The 20,545-nt window shown below is 46.4% G+C and overlaps 1 protein-coding gene across 1 annotated transcript in view; it reads left to right on the top strand.

Annotated features, from left to right (window-relative positions):
- The window catches only part of APBB2 (amyloid beta precursor protein binding family B member 2), a 298,195-nt gene that overhangs the window by 263,617 nt on the left and 14,033 nt on the right, over positions 1 to 20,545 (top strand). The window contains exons 9-12 of the mRNA XM_007947150.2: positions 13,192 to 13,306; positions 17,054 to 17,141; positions 17,829 to 17,912; positions 19,229 to 19,344. Coding sequence (XP_007945341.2) covers positions 13,192 to 13,306; positions 17,054 to 17,141; positions 17,829 to 17,912; positions 19,229 to 19,344 — 403 coding nt within the window. The remainder of the gene's footprint in view (positions 1 to 13,191; positions 13,307 to 17,053; positions 17,142 to 17,828; positions 17,913 to 19,228; positions 19,345 to 20,545) is intronic.

Here is a 20,545-nt window from a genome sequence, read left to right as displayed (position 1 = left end):
ATGTAAAACACCAAGTTCTTTGTCAAACTTGTGCATAGAGAGCTTCTGGATCATTTGGGAGGCAGACCCTTAGAGCGCTCTGCAGGACCCTTTACAAGGGTTGGATATCCACCATAAGAGCATTCGAAGAAGATTGAAATTAGAATCCTGCCCACCTAGGTTCCAGTCCTGTCTTCACCATGTACTTACGAGCTGTGTGACCTCGATCAAGTTCCTCAGCCTCTCTGAACTGTGTCCTCATCTGTCAATGAAAAGACTCATACTTACCTTGTTGGGTTGCTGGTAGGACTAACAAAGAGCCAGAGCTCAATATACAGTACTTGTTGGGACTGTGGTGGTTTTTTCAGTGTGTTACATGTCTCTTGGGGCATGCTTATCACCGTATTCTCCCTCAAATATTGAGGAAGATAATTGTGTATTTCTTAATACAAAAGCAATAACTGCTCAGAGATAGTCAATAAGATCTTCCATAGGCCTCCCCCCCCCCACATATAATCACAGTTGGAACTTTAGATGTTATGCTCTTTTGCAGTTTTTATTATGTGTCTATTAAAATACACACTCAGACTGCTGTGGTTATTCCTGTGAGATCGCGTGTCTGCAGCTTGGGTTTCACCCCCAGCCCTCCTTAGTAACATGCCGCAGTCGTTGTTCTCTATCTGAACGTGCAGCTCTGCCTCTCCGCCTGCTGACTTTGTGGTTCACTGTCCAGTGGATTTGGTATTTCCCATCATGGTTTTAGCTGGCTGCTCCATGACCCTGGCCACAAAGTGTCTCAAAGAACCGGTTTCTGTGAATGTTCAGTTTCTTTCTTTCCTCCGTGTTATAGCCGACTCTTCTCTCCATACGCTTTATGTATAATGCTCGCGTGTGATCAGCTTGAGGTGGGGTCTGCCCTCAGGCCCTTTTATTCACCTGTGACAAGACCAGAGGAGAATGGGGAGTATTTCGTTCAGGAGGTTAAATGACCTCATTGGGGTCACCCCAGCAGCTCTGAGGTGCAACTCAAAGTGTATGGCCCCAACCCCGACTTGCTTTGCTCCTCTCTGCCCCCCTGTGCCTTCTCTTCCCTGGTCCAGCTGTTTCCTCACCTTGCAGCTTTCATTTCCCGTCTCTTTCTGTCCCCTCTGCCCTCGGCTTCTGCCCCAGCACCGTGCCTTCTGTAGTGATGCCGTGAGGGGTGCAAGTAAAATAGATTTTAATGCCATCACTCCATTGATACAATCTCAGACTTGTTAGTGAAACAGGTAAGACTGTGTTGCCGTGTCATTGTTTCTGGTGGTGGTTTTTTTATTGGGAGCAGGTGGAGGTGGAAAATGAAGATCAGTACTCTGCCAGGGTTTACTGCAAACAGATTCCCGTATTTGACTGTGCTATTTTAAGCTTAATTACCTCCCCCAGTTGATATGTTGCCTCTGTAAATTCAGCTGGTATCTCTTGGCTTCATCATAACATGGCTCAAAATACACACTTCTGTGTGATCAAGTTTAGCTAAACTAAGCACAGAAAAGCTATAATTGCAGCAAAGTTGGGAACTAAGCCAAGATATCTGTACTCAGTTGCTGCAAAGTGTGCTGTTTTATTGACTGGATGCCGTGCGAACACTAACGTGTTGTTTTTGCTCTGTTCCCTCATGCCTTCCCGGACTCAGAGAGAGGTAACCAACCAATTTTCACTCTCCCCCCTTCTCCATGGCTTATGTGTCTGGCAAAACTCACTTGCTTTCTTCCTGCTGCGATGCCATTGTCACAGCCGTCATTGTCTGTGGAAAGCAGAACTTAGTTTTGCTTTGTTTAACTTCTCATCACCATCATTCTCGTGTCCTGCGTCATTAAACAGATTATGGAACAGTGCCTGGGTTCCTAACTGTCTGCTGGGTTTGATCCTGTTGGGAAAATGTGATGGGCAGTGGGATTATGTATAACAAGAAGTTGGTCACTCTCATGCATGCCCAAGGAAAAGCACATTAGTGTGCTAGGGAGCAAACGAGGTGGAAGTATTTAGGTTATGCATCAGGTTGTTTTTTTTTTTTTTTGAGTTGGGTTTTTTGAGTAGTTTTTATCATGTTGTTTATAGGGGCTTTTTCAATTTTTTTTTTCCAATTATTTGCCCAAATATCTGGAATTCTTCCCCTCCTTCCTCCCCCTTCCCCATGAAGAAAACAAGGTGGTTAATGAAGGGTGTGCAACTGTGAAATGAAAGGTTATGTGTATTTCAGGTGTGAGTGTGTCCAGTGCTCCGAATGTCAACCTGCCCACCTGGCTGATTTTGAGCTTTAAGGTCTGCTAGTCCTTGACTGTAACACTTAATACAAACTCCATTTGGGGTGGGAGAAGGGAGTTTTGGAAGTCTCCTGATAGAAGGAATGATGGTGGCTGTTGCTTGGCAAAGTTGAGAGACACAAAGGCCACCTCCTCTTTGCGTTGGAGTAACGGCAGGTCACCTCCCCTCCTGCTTAGCCCTGAGCAGCCTGAATTTCAGCTGTCTCTCTCACAGTGACCTGCTGTCATTGCTCCAGTGTTAGGGGAAAAGGGAGACAGCATAGGTTGGTGGGTAGTACTTCTGGGTCAGTGTTCCCAGAAGGGTGTAATTAGGAGAATTGGCAAGCTTGACTGAGGAGGCGGAAGGTTCTGGGTGATGTGGACTATGCTCTTTTAGCAGATAAAGTAACAAGTCCCACGGAGCTAATGGGGAGGATATTTTCAGATGTTGGCTAGTTCCCACGCTCTTTGGTTATTAAGAGCTCATCACGGGGAAGCAGTTGTCCTGAATATAAACAGAAACCTGTATTCTGGAGAGGACCGCAAATTCTCATCTGCCCTTACCCAAGCCACCTTGATGATTTGCAGGTGGCAGGACTTCAGACCTGCTGTTTTCCACAGTCTCTGTGTGTCACAGTGTCCCTGTGGAGATGAGTGTTTGTTTACACAGGCAATGAGTTGCGTGAGTGCCCCTCACAGAGTTTAAAAAATTTAGCATCGTTTAAGCTTACAAAGAAGGAGAAAAAAAGGAGTTGTTTACCAAACTGGAGTCTGAGCTTTGCAAAATTAGCAATGCCTGCATATGGTGTATGTGGTGTTGGGTAAAATTTCAAAAAAAAAAAAATATGTGTGTGTACACATATAAGTGTGGACTGGCCTTGTAGGAAGATGATGTTTCTCATCCTTTTCTCCTCTTCCCTGCTCCTCCCTCCCCCAAACAAGGTAGGCAAATTACAACCAGAAAAGAAGAGCCGTCAGACAAAGAGCAGGCTCCTTCTTGAACATTCTCTCTTCAGGCCTAGTGCATCCTAGCAACTATCCACATTTTGCTAACATCCCCCCCCAAAAAAAAAACCCAAGCTCACTGCCGTTGAGTCTCTTCTGACTCATAGTGACCCCCATTGGGTTTCCAAGGCCTTATATTTTTACAGAAGCAGACTACTTCATCTTTCTTCCATGGTGGTTTTGAACTGCTACCCTTCTGGATAGCAGCCAAATGCCTTAACCACTGCACTGCCAGAGCTCCTTTGGTAATACTGTGGAGCCACCTAATTACAGTGTATTCTCACATGGTCCCACCTTCTGATTTTCACTGTGAACCCCGTACTAGGCCCTCTACAGATAAAACAAAGAAGAGAGAAAACTCTTTGTCATAATAGGCTAAATGTTTGAATGAAGCCGTTTGCCATTGTTTTGCCCTCATTTGTAGATAAGACCTACTCTCTGTAATAAGAGCAACTGTAATGGCTTGTGGGAGCTCTGGTGGCATAGTGCCTAAGGCATTTGACTGCTAACCAGAAGGCTGGTGGTTCAAACCCACCAGCCACTCCTCGGAAGACTAGACAATCTACTTCCGTAGTGATACTGACTCGGAAACCCAAGGAAAAGTCACTATGAGTCAGAACCAACTTGATGGCAGTGAGTTAGAGTGGCTTATAGCATCAACAGAAAGGACCATTAGGTACATTTTAGTAGATCTCATTATAATTCATATGAGTGCAAATACTTACTAAAAATCCCTCATGAATAAGAAGGAAGTATTTTCAAAGTAGGAAGTCCCTGGATGGTGCAAATGGTGAATGAATTCAGCTGCTAACCAAAAGATTGGCAGTTCAAGTCCACCCCGGGGTGCCTCAGAAGAACGGCCTGGTGATTCAGTTCCCAAAAATCAGCCATTGAAAACCGTATGGAGCACAGACACACATGAGGGTCCATGAGTCGGAGTTGATGCGGCAGCAGCAGGATGGCAAGTTCTCTATTTCAACGTGGGTTTCTTCATGACTGCTTTTTCCTCATTTATAATAATAGTAACTATCATTTACCAAAAGCCTATCATGTGCCAGTCTTTACCAGTTCTCTGCATGCAGCAGTACATGTACTTGGCCCGAACAAATACGTATTATCCAAGGCTCTGAAACTGTGGAGACTTAGGAGGGAAGAAGTACTAGCAGAAGGGTGTGGTTACAGACTAAATGGACAGTGAGTCTCATAAAGAAGAGGGCAGAGTTAACTGCTGGACACATATGGGTTAACATGTTAGCTCGCAAGATCATCTTGTTCTGTGCTGCTCCAGAAAACAAGACTAGACCCAACAAGTAAAAGCAATAGGAAGAAGTGTCAGTCTGTCAGGAAAATGTATTTTGGGTCACCAAGATCTTTCAAGCAATGGAGTGAATGAATGTGATTCATTAAGGAAATGAGATTTTTATATCGTTGGAAATATTCTAGGTACTACCTGTTGGGGCTACTGTGAAAGGGACTTTGAAAAGTTAGTCTAGGTAACTACTTAGGTTTGTAGAGGTTTCTTAATCCCTTTGGAGAGAAGGTGTCACAGTTATCTGTTGATGTCATTAGGTGCCATTGAGTCGGCTGTGACTCTCAACAGAACTGCCCGGGCCTGCACCAGCCTCCCGATCCTGTGTTTCTGCTGTAACAGAGATGCCACAAGTAGATGGAATCAACAAAGAGAAATGTTCTCAATTTCTCACAGTTTAGGAGGCCAGAAGTCCTAATTCAGGGCACTGGTTCTACGGGAGGTTTTCCCTCTCTGTCGGCTCTGGAGGAAGTTCCTGGCCTCCTTTCCATATCTGTGAGCCCAGCAACCCTTGGAGATCTTCATGTGTCTTGGCATCATTCTTTGCCTGGGTCTAAGAGGTTCTCATAACAGGGACCCCAGGCCCAAAGGCTGTGTTCCATTCCTGGCTTTTCTTTCTTGGGATCCTGAGGTCCCTCTTTCTCTGCTCACTTCTCTCTCCTTTTATATCTTGTAAGATAACAAATGAGCAGGCCCCACCCCAGGGAAACTTGCCTTACATCGGATCAGAGCTGAGACCTGAGAATAGGGTGTTGCATCCCACCCTAATCCCCTTAAAACCAATTGGCTCATTATACCACATCACATCATGAGGGTGATTACATCATTACATAAATGCCAAGCCACTGAGAATCATAGCCCAGCCAAGTTGACACATATTTAGGGGGCACATCTCAATCCGTGACAGGAGGGGTGGACACATAAGCAAATTCCATGTCCTCTAAGAGGGGGAGAGATTGAAGAGAAGGGTGGGTAGCTCCCTCTTGGCTATTTTTTAATGGAATCTATTTGAGTAAACAATCATCAATTCATTCCTTGCATAAAGGATGAAGAGAAGGCTGTCCAACTGCAAGCTGTAAGAGAAAGCTTTGGCCTTTTTTCTTTTCCATTAAGAAATTTGAGGTTGTCAGGTAAGATGTCTTAGCACTGACATTTTCTGAGGCAGAATTTGAGATTGGTCCTGTAGGGAGTAATTAACTGGGGAGAACAACAAAAGGACAGGAACCCAAAGTGGGGGGGGAATGGGACCATGGGCTTACTAGACAAATGGTGAAAATTAGTTGACTTCTGGTATTTGCTAGTTACAGTTCAAGAAAGAAATGCAGGAACCCACAACTATAAATCTTGTTCTTTGTGGTTTATTAAAGAAAGCTCAGTGATTATAATGAATGCCAGCAATTAATAGGGTGAGACCCCATTCACGGAGAGGAGGAGGGGACTACTCAGCGTTTCTGTCAGCAGATGATTCTTGGTCCAGCATTGTAAATGAGGGATCTGGAGCAAAGGAGAAAAATATTTCTTCCTGCTCAGTGTTAGAACATCTCAGACAGATGGATTCTATAAGAACTTATTTGAAGAATGAGAATCGTGGTCTGACTGGCCCTTGGAGATCATTAGGACCAACTCTCTGTGGTTTTATGGAGTCCCTAGGTAACATGCTTGGCTACTAACCAAACAATTGCAAGTTTGAGTCCACTCAGGTGCCTCAGAAGAAAGGCCTGGCAATCTCCTTCTGAAAGATTAGCCCTTGTGCCCTATGAAACATGATTATACCATAGCCATTGTGCCCCATGGAACATGGTTATACCGTGACACACAGGGGTCGCCATGAGTCGGAGTCAATTGGACAGCAACTGGTTTTTGTTTTTTGCTCTGTGGATTTATAGATGAAGACACTGAGAACCTGGAGGATGGGGGGCTGCTAAGGCACCTGGTCACCTGGGGGCAGCATAGAAGCCCATCTCTGAGATGGGCGGGTCTGCATTGTGGGGAAACCAGATGGCTGCGGTGTGAGTGCTGCTGTCGGCTCTGACAAGAGAAGTGGAGGGTTGCAGGAGCGCTATTGAGGGCTGTGTATTTGAAAACTCCTAAAATGCCCCTAAGAGCTCTGGTAGCACAGTACCTAAGGCATCTGACTGCTAACCAGAAGGCTGGTGTTCAAACCCACCAGCCACTCTGCAGAAGTAAGACTAGGCAATCTACTTCCATAAAGATTTACTGCCTCGGAAACCCAGTGGGGGTTGCTGTGAGTTGAAATCTACTCAATGGCAGTGGGTTTGTTTTGGTTTATAAAATGCCCCTAAGGATCTCTGGTTAAAGCAATTGGCTGCTAACCAAAAGGTTGGCAGTTTGAATCCACCAGCCACTCCATGGGAGAAAGATGAGGCAGTCTGCTCCCATAAAGATTTACAGCCTTGGAAACACAATGGGGGCAATTCTGCTCTGTCCTATAGGGTTGCTGTGAGTTGGAATCGAAGGCAGTCAGTTTGGGTGGTTGTGTTTTTGTTTCATTTTGCTTTGTTAAATGCCCCTGCCGTGGTCCAGCCGCCCCCTCCCCCACAACCCCAGCCCCTCCTGTGGGTGGAGGTGGGCTCCGAGGTTCCCTGGAGCCACTTGACCCTCTTCCCTTCTGCTTCACATGCTGATCTTGCAGTCTATCTAGGTTTGTACAGTCTGCTTTGGAAGTGCGTTTACCATCAAGCAATTTCTTGTCACTCTCAGAATTCAGAGACATCTTTAGGAATTATTAAATTGCTGTCATATGTGAGTGTAACATCTTTTAGCATCATAACACTAATGGAAAAGTCTATTTGAAAGGAGAGAGTTTGGCATCATTTTGGTAGTTATTAAACCTGGGTTGGGATGCGGGAGCAGGTTCATTGCCCAGTCTCTGTACTTTTGTGTATGTTTGAAAAGTTGCAGAATGACAAGGTAAGTGGGAAAAGGGCAGATAAACTCTGTGCTTCTAACTCCTGTACTCCTCAATCACCTGCTCCTGAAGACCCAAACTCCATTCCCCAGAAGAGCTGGCCTGGAGGCAAAAGTCACCATCCATGTCCCTGTCACCAGGTCCACATGGTCTTTGTGTTCTTGGTCTCTCTGTAGCACTAGAAACTTCTTTTCTTTGGTGTTTTTGGAACCAGCCTCTCCCGGACTCCCTCCCCACCCCTCACCCAACACACTCTCTCTCCCTTTTCACCGGTCCCTTGGCTTCAGCTGGGCCTTTAAATGTTCCTCAGAGTCCTGGTGCTTTCATGCTCCATTCTTCTGCCCCACTATCTTCAGCTGGCTCCCACATCCATGTCTGCCTGCTTGGAGGTCACATCCACGTCTGCCTGCTTGGAGGGTCACACTACCTGGTGCTCACCAGCTTCCTTCATCAGACCTGCTCTTCCTCCTCGGAAAGATTGCTGTTCTGGTTCCCTAGTGCCACTGTGACAGGAATGTACTACAAATGGGATGGCCTTAACAAACAGGAGTTTATTCTCTTACAGCTTGGGAGGCTAGAAGTCTGAATTCAAAGTGCCTGGCTCTAAGGGCTGTGTGAAAGCCCCTCGACCTTGGGCTTCAGCTCTGCCTCTTGCTCCCAGCCCACTGAAGCTAGAGGCATCTCTTCACTCAGGCAGCTGCTGGCTGCTGAGGCTAACAAGCCCAAGGTTGACAAATAAAATGGCACAATCCTGATGTTACCAAACCACAGAACAGGCCATTAATTCAAGTCCATTGTAAGTCTCCAGGTTGGCAGAGCATGGCAGGCTGCTGAACAATGACACGGCTACATGCAGGGTCCAAGTGTGCCATAAGCTAAAGACTATCCCCAAGTCTTCTTATATATAGGAAGCAGACCACATCCCAAGGGCAGCTACTCCAGCTGCTTGCGTAGATCCCACCATGGAGTTGATTGCCAGTCTCATCATGGGGAATAACTACCACAGTTGCTTAGTCATCCTGGCAGGGACTACACAGTTATTCTCCGTTCTCTCCTCCTCTGCCACATCTCCTGAGCCCAGTCTCACTCCCAACACCTCTTTTCCACCTGTCTTCTCCACCCTCTGCTTACAGCTGTTAGCTTAGCTTCTGCTTCTCTCGTCCTTTCTCACTGGATGGTGGCAATGCCAGTTGCCTTCAAGTGGATTGTGACTCATGACGACCCCATGCATGTCAGAGAAGCTCTGAGCTCCATAGGGTTTCCAGCAGCTTGTTTCTCAGAAGAAGTTCCCCAGGCCTTTCTTCTGAGGGACTTGTGGGCGCCCTTGAATGTTTTTTTAGCAGCTGAGTGTGTTAACTGTTTGCACATCCCTGGGACTCTGGGACAGTAGCAATAGCTGCAATGGTCTCCTTTTCTGTACCTGTTTTGTTCCTCCACAGGAAACCTTCTAAAACCCATGCCAGAAGGGGTGACATGCTGTATTACAAGGGCCAGATTCCTGGTGGGACACAGAGAGCTCTGCAAATTGGTTCTGGGCTCCTGTACAGCATCTCTGTGGTCAGATGCCAACCCTCCCACAGTAGTACCACAGGAACACGCCTGGGACGACTGTTGTTGGGTGTTATGGAGTCCATTTTTGACTCATAGAGATCCCATGTGACAGACTGGAACTGCCTCATAGGGTTTTCTTGGCTATAATCTTTATGGAAACTTAAAGATAGGTCTTTGCAGAGCCTTTGGGTAGGTTCAGACCATCAACCTTTCATACGCAGCTGAGCACTTAACCTTTGCACTATCAGGGCTCCTTCTAGGACAACCAGTTCTTCCAAAACCCCTCGTGAGCTTTCTTGCCTGCTTGCCTTTGGTCATGTTCATTTGAATGTTTCTCGACCACACACTGCCCTTCTTAGCTGGGCTTAGCCCCAGCTGTGCTTAAAGATGCAGCTTAAATGGCACAGTCCATCCGTTCTTCCCAGGCCAGAATCTTGGCTGTGTTTGCATTCCCAGTACCAGGTACATGATAGAGGCTTAGACAGTATTTGTGGAAGTAAATTGAATGTTTTTTAAAATATAAATCCTTAGTATCATATCATTGAGCTCTGGTAGTATAGAGGTTAAGGCATTTGGCTGCTAACCAAAAGGTCGGTAGTTCAAACCCACCAGCTGCTCTGTGGAAGAAAAATGAGGCATTCTGCTTCCATGAAGATTTACAGCCTTGGAAACCCAGTGGAGGTCACTATGAGTTGGAATTGACTTGATGGCCATGAGTTTGGTTTAGTTTTTGAATACCATATTTTAGTTTGAATATAAAGCCAAATGGCAGCTTGTTAGCTTCCTTTTGCTGCTATAACAAATTCCCATAAACTTAGTGGTTCAAAGCAACACAAGTTTATCGTCACATAGTTTGGAGGTCAGAAGTCAAAATGGCTCCAGTAGGCTAAAATCAAGGTGATGGCAGGGCTGATTCCTTCTAGAGGCTGTCTGCATTCCTTGACTTACGGTACCATCCTCCGTGTTCAAAGCTAGCAGCCGGGCATCTTCCACTCTCTTTCTCTGATCTCTGCTTCTGTCATCATGCCTCCTTTTCTCTGACTGATCCTCTCGTCTCCCCCTTACGTGGACCCTGTGATTACACTGGACCTGCCTCGATAATCAGGGCCCTGGGTGGTGCGGATGGCTGAGTGCTGGACTCCTAACTGAAAGGTTAGCCAGTCAGACCCACCCAGGGGCACCTCAGAAGACAGGCCTGGACATCGGACCAGTCCTGCTCTGCACACGTAGGGTCGCCATTAGTCAGAATCAGCTCCACGGTGACTGACAGCAACTACCTAGAGATTGCTGGGTAACCTCCCCTTCTCAGAATCTGTAATCACATCTGCAAACCCATTTTGCTATGAATGGTAACATATTTACAGATTCAGGGGATGAGAACATTGACATCTTTGGGGGGCCATTACAACAGCAGGCTTTTTCACAAGGCGGGTGCTGAAAAGCCAAACTTTCAGAGCAACCACTTAAGAACTATTTGGATTTCATTGTGAATAATAATGGTATTAGATCAGCCACATAATTCATTGCACATATAGGAAGTCACTCAACATGTCTGTGCTCCTGGTTTGAGAGAGCAGCCTCATTACCAAACCCTGTGTTTGGGGCTCTCAGCTATTTTAGGGTGACTCGTGGTATGCTGCATGGGGATAAATGAAAAGACCTGCATATCTCTTGACCTCCGCAGTGAATAGAGGAAGCAACTTATCTACTTGTCTTCTCCTGGGAAGTAGGTGAATCCCCAGGAGGGTTTGTTACATGGACTCATCCACTGTTGTGGGCGACACATCTGTGCCTCCCTGATTAATTAGCCTGGAACCTGGGAGGGAAAAGGAAAAGATAAGACTGTGAAAATAATTGTCAGAATCCCCCAAACAAAGCCTGAGGCTACTGAGTGTCTCTTTCAGGAAGTTGTGGGTTCCAGATGGTTGCCTTTGAGGCATTAATCACTTCCTTGAGCCAGAAGAAAATGAAGATTAATAATAATTTGTAAAAAATTGCTCCTAAGAGGTTACATATGAAAGAGCAGGGAACATCAAGCTGAAGTTTGACAGGAAAGATCCATCGCTTATTGACCAGGGCCTGTTCTCTCCTCCCTGCTGGTAACCTTGGAATTGTTACACTTGTCAGCTTGCCAGCAGTCATGGAGAGGACACTTACATCATAGAATGTCAGCACCAAAAGGGGGCCTTGGAAATCGTGTGTGGTGAGACTGTGTGTGTATTACTTTATGATCCATCTAGGAAAGTGGAATAGTTGGGTGGCGGGGGAAGCAGAAAACAGGACTTCCCTTGAGCATGGCCTTCTCTTCATTTCTTTTTTAAGTAATATGTTGCCTTGATCCTGGTTGAAATTAAGATGGGAAGGCCTCAGAGAAGACAGTATGGAACAAGACTGTACTGTGCTTACTTCTATAGGGCTGGACCCCACTCCTCACCAGACCCATTCCTCAACCCACCATCGTGGAACCCATCTACACAGCTGATTAAGGGCCAGCTTTCCCAATAGGAAACAGGGATATGTGCTACAAGCCCTGTACTTAAGAAAGGAAGGAGCACTCGGTCAACAAATACTTATTGGTGGTTATTATGGCCAAGCCTGGACTAGACAGTGAAGATGAGTAAGGCACAGATGATGTTCATGGAGCTTCAAGGAGACAGACTCATAAGGGGACACTTAGGGTGCATGCAGTGTGTACGGGGAATCAAGGAAGTACTAGGAGCAGTGCCTGCAGCAGCCTCGGCTGAGTTGCAAACAGCGGTGATGGAGAGGAGACAGCATGAGCAAAGGCAGGGAGGCTAAAGCTTGCCTAGAACACCTGAGTGGTGGTAGGGCAGGTAACATATGTCAGACACAGGACTTGGGTACAGAGGGTGAAGGTGAAGTTGTGTAGGCCTCATGGTTCTAGCATGGATGACATCAGCTGCACTAGAATATGAGGAAGAAGGAGAAGGTTGCAGGGAACAGATGATGAAGTCAGGTGGGGACAGGTTGAGTTGACAGTGCCTGTGGGGCAGGACCTGGCAGGCAGGCTTTTCTGGCCAGCCCACCTGTCTCACTGAGTCTCCCTCTCCTGAGCCCCACACTCTTTCTGGCCAGACCTTTGTGATGGCCAGTTGCCTCTAGTGGGCAGATCTCTGTGCCTTCCCAAGGAAGCCAGGGACATCTTGAGGAATGTATCTGCCATAGTCTAGAAGGGGTTACCAGTTCTTACATTAATAGAAATTAAAATAACTCATCTGCAGTTCTATCTACAATTTCCTTGCTTAGCATCAGATACAAAGAAAGCATGGTGATTCATCAACAGATGGGGGTCTCTATCGGCATTTATTTTTCATAGACACTTTGATCTTTAAACACTGTCCTCCAGCCATGGCAGTGAGAAATTTACTTGAATCACGTGTTTTTTTCTGAAGCCGAGTAATTTCACCATCAGGTATCCTTTTTGTCAGCAAAACAGACGCTAAAAGCTAGCATCAGCCACACACCTCCTGTGGTGTCTGGGTTAACACTGTGATATGAGGCTGCTGCCGTCTCACCCTGAGATCTCCCTGGATCTGAGGAGGAGAGTGTTGAGCAGAATCCAACGCCTTTGATGGGCTGTCAGGCTGGGTGTCTCTGTGTTCCAGCGTGCCCTGTCATTGCCTGTCAGTTGTCTGTAGAAGCTGTGGGGCCGAGCCATCCTCTGTGCACGTGTTCTCCCATCAGAGCCCATTGTTTAGCTTCAGCTGCACCACTGTGTTTGTCGTTCTATCACTCATGAAAATTCATGCTCATCTCAAGCCTGTTTTTGTTTTATCACCATAATATTTATAGCATAATATTTGTTATTGCACTAGATAGATGGTTTTAGCAAAATCCTGTTTTCATGAATGGTGGTTAGATATTCCAGGAGCTTGACAGACTAGATCTGGAGGATGCTGTAGTCATTTTACTCAGAAATGAGTGAATTCATAGTATGATCCATATAAAAACTGCCCCTCTGTGTAAGGAAGTTAGAAATGTGATTTTGGTTTTTTAACCCTTACCTCACTATTTACCACTGACATATTGGCTGCTAGCTCAGTTAATTTTCATAACCAGAGTGTTCATTGGTCAAGGTTACCTTTTCTGATGTCTGACACATTTTCTGTGCACAGGGATTTTGCTTATGTAGCAAGAGACAAAGATACAAGAATTCTGAAATGTCATGTATTTCGATGTGACACACCAGCAAAAGCCATCGCCACAAGTCTCCACGAAATCTGTTCCAAGGTAAGGTGGGTCACTGCTCGAGCAGGTGAAGGGCTGTGATAGTCAAGCTCGGGGCGATACAGACAGGCTGTTGATTCAGCCAGCATCACTAATGAACTCTTGTTAGGCGGGCATTGCTCTAAATGGCAGTTCTGTACAGAATGTCCCTCCCACCATCTGGAGGTATGAGACATGGGCAGAACAGTGGCACAGACAGGAGCAGAGGTGTGTACACTGAGACCAGCTGGAGGACGGGGGAAGGGAGTCAGGGCCAACTTACCCAGGTAGGGCCACCTGAGCTGAGCGTAAAAACAGGTAGAAAATGTTACAAAGACAAAGGGAGGGTGATGAGAAACCACAGGGTGTTTATGGAAATGCAGACAGCTGGGTTTCACTGTGAACACCTACCAGACTTCACAAGGTCACACATCAGCTCGTGGGAGCTCTGACTAGCTGCAGTCTGTCCCATGCTAGTAAAGGTCACCCTTCCCACACTAAAGTCACACAGTCTCAGAAATGACGAGAGAAGGCCTGGCGTCACCAGTCCAGCCTCACTCCATCCCTCCAGCACAGTATTCAGACACCTCTATCCTCTGCCTATACCTCTGCTGCAGAGGCCTCTTACTTTTCAAGAGACTGTTCTGAAGAGGCACCCTGGTGGTGCAGTAGGTAAGGCATTTGGCTGCTAACCAGAGGATTGGCAGTTCAAACCACAAGCTGCTCCATGGGAAGAAGATGAGGCAAACTACTTTGGTAAAGATTGACTGCCTTGGAAACACTATGGGGCTCACTATGAGTTGGTATCCAACTCAGTGGCAGTGGGTTTTGGGTCATTGTTGAGCAGCTCTGGCTGTTACACTTCTTCCTCCCCAGACCCTCCATGTATTTGCCTGGATCTCCCATTGGTTGCAACAGAACAGGCTCCCTCTAGTTTGTCTCTTTCCTGGACAGCCCTCCAGACATCTGAGGCCATGTACCATGCCTGGCATGTCTTAGAGGTGCTTGACAAGTATTGATGTCGAGTCTTCCTGCTCCGATTTCCTCCCTTCTCCGGCCTCTGCAGCTGCTTTTTGTGTCACGTGGTTCCCAGGCTCCTGACCATCCTCTCATGGGCACACCGTGGTTGATTCCCCCCAGTTGGATGCAGGGTTCCGAAAGGGAACCAGCCAAGAGGAGGCTGGGGCTGCTCTCCTTTGATCTCCAAGAGTGAACAGTGTTGGGATTTTTTTTATGTTTTCAGCAACCATGTATCACCTACTGATGTGTGTTCAGATGGTGGGTAACCAAACCCTCCAGGGTACCGTCATATGGACTTCTTCAGCCAGGTCTTTCCTCTCCCCAAGTTTAATTTACCAAATAAAAATGCAGGACTTTGCCATCACCTTGTTGAATGTTACCTTTCAGGTCTCAGGCTGACATCATGACCCCAGCGTCATTCCCACTAATCCTCTTGTGCTAGGAAGACCCAGGCCCCAGTCCAGCCTGGTATCTTAGCGCCAGGAGTAGCAGATGGAAGCCACAGAGCCCACAGGAGGGGCAGGGGCTGAGAGCTGTCCTCAGCCCCCAAACTGAATAGCTCAACAGTCTGTTGCTATGACCCACGTCACGGGCGTACGTGCTGGGTGCTGCTCTAGAGATCATACATTTATTCCAGCCCATGTTTACGTTCTCACAGTGACAAGACTGGGATGTGGCTTCACCTTTTGCTACCGTATGCGGTATCAAGTGAGCTCCCCAGGTATCATTTTATTCACTCACACAGCAAATATAACTGAGTGTCATTTATGTGCCAGATGCTAATCTAGGCCCTGGGGATACAGCAGAGACCAAATCAGAAAAGAATCTTTGCCCTTACGGAGCTTATGTTGTGGTAAAAGCCCTTAGAACAGGATTAACACACAGTAACCAAACCAAAAACCAAACCCATTGCCATGGAGTAGATTCTGACTCCTGGCGACCCCATGTCTCACAGAGTAGAACTGCTCCATAGGGTTTTCTTGGCTGTAATCCTTACAGAAGCAAATCACCAGGCCATTCTTCCATCGCACCACAAGGTGAGCTTGAACCTTTAACCTTTAGGTTAGTAGTCAAGCAAAAATCACTTGTGCCACCCATAGGCCTTGGCAGAGAGTACCCCCCCCAAAAAAAAAAAAAGTCGAGTTGATTGTGACTCATAACAACCCCTCCTTGGGTTTCTGAGGCAATATCTCTACAGAAGTAGATTTCCCAGTCTTCCTTCTGAGGAGTGGCTGATGGTTTCCAAGCTCCAAGTGCTCAATAAATTGTAGGGTTTTTTTTTATTGTCAGCAGCCCTTTTGCCCACCATCCCAGGTACAGATCTGGAGATGGAAGGAGTAGACCTCTGGGGAGGAATGGATAGCTTAGACTGGGATAGTTCCACCTGGAATGGATAGCTTAGACTGGGATAGGTACTTTTGGAGTCACTGACAGGTGGACTTCTTTCAGTCCCTAAATCCACGGTGCTGTGTAACTGGCTGAGGAACAGGAATGAAAAGTGGTGGCCCTTAAGGAAAGGTCAGTGTCTCTAGTACAAGAGAGAATATTTGGATTTAACCCATCTGAGAATAATAACAGTGATGTTGTTAGCTGATATTGTATGTCAGCCTTGTGTACAACAGAACAAGACACTACCCAGTCAGATACTATCTGATCATTGCTATGTCCTTCTCCTGCATTCAGTCACTCCTGATGGCACATCCAAAGTAAGCAAGCAGAATTCTTGGACTGTATTCTGTGCTCTGTAGGGTTTTCAATAGCTACTTTCCAGAGGTAGGTTACCAGGCCTCTCTGTCTAGTCTGCCTCGGTCTGGAAGCTCCACTGAAACCTGTCCACTACAGGTGACCCTGCTGGTATTTGAAATACCAGTGGCATAGCTTCCGGCATGCAGGCAACACGCAACAGTGGCAGCTAGTATTTCTGAGCACTGACTTCGTATCTTCACTCATTTAACCCTCAGAATAGCCCTCTGACATCGTTACTATCACTATCCTCATGTGCAGATGAAGAAACAATACACACAGTGCTCGGGTGACGTGCCCAAGGTCACATACTTAGTAAATGGTGGGAGTGGGATTTGAACCCATGTAATGTGTCCGCATGTGGAACAGAGGCATCTGAAGAAACAAGGAATGTCCACTGCTTTGTGTCACACTGATCACAGTGGGCCAGCAGGTCCACGTGTGACCAGGGACAGGGATATTCATTTATTAATCAGTAGAGGGGAGAGCCTCCTGAATGGAGGAAGTAATTTCAAATAATGAAGAGATTGCTGTTTGTCTGAGGAACAGTCATTTACACGTTATCCCCAGAGAAGATGAGCACAAATTTTTAATAAAATATACAGATAAATTTGTGCAGTACTTGGTCATGTTACCTCTGGATCACCCAGTTGGTATGTAAAGCAGTTATATTCCCACTTTGCAAAATATGTAGAGATACTCAAACCAAACTCACTGCCATAGAGTCAACTCTGACTCACAGCGACCCCCTTTGGGTTTCCGAGGCAGTGAATCTTTATGGAAGTAGATTGCCCCATCTTCATTCTGCAGAGTGGCTGGTGGGTTTGAACTGCCAGCCTTCTGGTTAGCAGTCAAATGCCTTAGGGACCGTGCCTCCAGAGCTCCCTGGCAGTAGAGTAAAGCTTACTTAAATTGGATATGAAATCAGCTCAGACATTGGAGCTGGAATAGCTGAAGACACGGCGCCTATACCCATGAACCAAAGCAGTGTGTTCTCTTTGTCATTAGATTATGGCTGAACGGAAGAATGCCAAAGCCTTGGCCTGCAGTTCCTTACAGGAAAGGACCAATGTGAATCTTGACGTTCCTTTACAAGGTAGGCTGGCAGCTTCTCGTCTTTTCATTGTGTCAGTCCTGGTCCAGAACTGAAGGGTCTCGGGAGTTTCCCTGGCCTTTCTCTTCTCCTAAAGAGCCACACTGGATTCAGCACACCTGTGTTGCACCTCCACTATGAGTCCTTCATGGCACAGGCCTTTGCATCCACTGAATGAGGCACAGAGCGCCAGGATGGGGTTTTGCTGTTGTTGGACATGGTGAAAGGATATTGTCTTTAGTGGTTTTATCACTCATGTGCAGCCTGAATTAAGGGACACCTTCTGGGAGGACGTCTTTACTTATTTTTCCCATTTCTCTGATTACATTTTTTGTGATAAAATTTTCTCCAAACATCAACCACACCTAACAAATAGAACATCAAAAGCTGTTACTTAGCACACATCAAAGAGACAGTTAACAGCTTTCACACATAGATTCTAGCTTCTGCTTTCAAATGCTTTCCTCCCTAGAAATGAAAGTTGAATGAGAATGACTGCTAGCCTCCCCAACGACTGGCATGAGAAATGTTGTTCTTGTAGAACAGTGGCCACATTTACCTGCAGACCCTCTGGGATATTACGACACACACAGGTGGAGTCCGGGGCCCTTCAGGTGGCACAGTTGATGGCTGTTTTTTATAAGCTCATTGGAAGCACTGAGAAAGACTTGTTGCTTTTGTTCCCTGTAGTAGATTTTCCAACGCCAAAGACAGAGCTGGTCCAGAAGTTCCATGTGCAGTACCTGGGCATGTTACCTGTAGATAAGCCAGTCGGTATGTAAAACAGTTACTGTTTGCAAGTGTTTGGGAGCTCAGGGGAGGTGTCCCTCCTATCAAGAGGGTGAGCGCTCATGTGTGACTCCCTTGCTTTCCCTTGAATCAGGCCTTGCACCATCACAGCAAGAACACCCAAACAGTCCTGAGCAACAGAGGACATGCTAAGCTGCATAAAATATATTGTTACCGCCAAGTTGATTCCGACTCACAGCTACCTCGTGTCTGTCAGAGTAGGACCATGTAGCTGACTCTTCGGAAGTAGGTCACCAGGCCTTTTGAAGTGCTTCTGGGGTTGAATCCCAGGCGCTGAATTGTTTGCACCAAGAACAAATCTAAACCAAACCCACTGCCATCAAGTCGATTCCAACTCATAGACCCCCATTGGGTTTCTGAGACAGTAAATCTTTACGGAAGTAGATTGCCCCATCTTCTTCCTGAGGAGTGGTTGGTGGGTTTGAACTGCCAGCCTTCTGATTAACAGTCAAATGCCTGAGGCACTGCACCACGTACCACCAAGAACGTAGGGACTTAGACAAATAGACATGGATTTCTCATTCACCCAACAATCCAGAGATGTGCAGTCCAGTGCTCTGAATATTGAGAAGGGCTCTGCCATCCTCAACCTGGGACTTCACCCCTGGGGCCCGATCCCTTTCAGTTGTGGTCGGCTGATGGGCCGGGACAAAGGGCTGAGGGAACTCTCCTGCTTTCCTTGTAAGGGTGTAACCCAAAAGAAGCCCATACAACAGTCAATTCACATCTCAGTGACAGACTTAGTTTCTTGGCCATACTGCTGGGATAAAAAAGGCTGTAGGAATGGCCATTAAAAAAGCCTGTTGAACAGCACATATTACTCATACAAATCTGGTCTTATTTAAACAACAAAGTAAGGAAAGGTTCCCTAAGTATCCTGCCACACGCACTAGCTTCCATTGGGTCTTCTGTCCTAAGGATTCCTGCCTAGAAGAAGGTAGTACTTGCTTGAGGACTCAGGGATAGTGTGTATAGAGCAGGGGATGTTTGGAGAGAGATGGATATGGTGGTTTGAATTAGAAAAATGTCCTGCCACACACTGCATCTCTGGAGGCATCCGTGTCCCTTCTCTCTGACATTCCCTTTGAACAAACATGAAAATGGAAGCTTTAGCTTCATACCAGAAAAGCCTATTAAGGGACAACTTTATCTGGAGTATTTTTGTCGTCTTGGACTAGGAAAAAAAAGCCTTGGTGTTGCTATTACTAGGTGATCTAGGCCCACATTTAATAGTGAAAACAGCTTTAGGACCTTTGTTCAGTTAACCTTTCTCCCCACAGGAATGGACACCCTGAACAGTGCCATAGAAAGTCTCATGACCTCATCCAACAAGGAGGACTGGCCGTCGGTGAACATGAATGTAGCCGATGCTACTGTGACTGTCATCAGTCAAAAAGTAAGCAGAACTGTGATGCCATTGGCCCCTCTGGGAGACAGTGATGTCTTTGGATACAGTAGTCTTCCATGAGCCCAGAAACACAGACAAGCCTTACTTTCTAGGGAATTATGCTTGTGATTAAAATGGGCTACATACATACATATATTTAATAACTGTTTTACCCATTGTATGCATCTAGATCTGCGTCCACCTTGGCTTTGCTGTGGACTCAGAAGTATTCATTCTGATTCCCCTGATTCGTTCTTATTTATGTGCCCAAGAGGTTGAAATTGTTTGCTCAAAGTGGCTCTGTGACACTCGCTCACCAATGGGTTTTTGTTTTCTAGCCAGCGAGTCTCGGAGCTTCAGAATTGACTGGGCTGTTTCATCTGTGGTTGGGCTACAGGAGGTATTCCTGTTATGGAAGGTTCTGTGGTTTGTTCTGTCGGGAGTAGCAGGGACCATTGCTCATCTTGAGAGAGGCCAGCATTAGCTTCGGCCCAAATTATCCTAGTTCTGTGCTTGAGGAAACTGGGGCACAAAGAGGCTAAGTAACTTGTCCAAGATCACACAGCTAGAAAGTAGCAGGGCCATGATTCAAATCAAAGCAGTGTGGTGGTACTTTTCTGCCTCTTTGAACTCATGGCAAGACTACAAGTTCTTGACCTGCTCTTCCCCTTCAAGCCCAATTCACCTTTTAAAGGAGTAGGATGCTCACTGACCTGGCTCCCCCTCCATCCTGACATGCTGGATTGTCTCCAGTTCTTCCAGAAGGCCACACCCTTTCCTACTTCAGCAGGGTCTTTGCACGTGCTGTTCCTTCTGCGGTCCACTCTTTGCTTACCCCAACCCTTGTTCTAGAGCTCAACTTAAACGTCATTTCTTCTAAGAAACTTTCCTGGCCCCTCTTAGTAGGTTAGGCTGCCTGCTAAGCATTCCCATAGCCTTAGCCACCACTGGGTTATCTTCCCCAGTCTCATGTAAGCTCCCCAAGGGCAGGCTGCTTATCAGATTGGCTCCCCACTCCAACCCTTGGTGTTGCACAAGGAGCTGTTGCCTGGAGTAGGTGCTCAAGGACACTGGAATGAACACTGACTAAGACAAGATGTTAATGATCCACTAGTCAGTATTCTGGATGTGCTTACTAATTCAAACCTTGCATTACAGTCATTACATAGCATGTGGTGTTCATAGCCTCATATGAGACGGTCTTTATTTA

The sequence above is a fragment of the Orycteropus afer genome, unplaced genomic scaffold (assembly GCF_000298275.1).
Source record: "Orycteropus afer afer isolate SDZICR_OR568_19922 unplaced genomic scaffold, OryAfe1.0 scaffold00176, whole genome shotgun sequence".
NCBI lineage: Eukaryota > Metazoa > Chordata > Mammalia > Tubulidentata > Orycteropodidae > Orycteropus > Orycteropus afer.
This window is presented reverse-complemented; position numbering and strand designations above follow the sequence as displayed.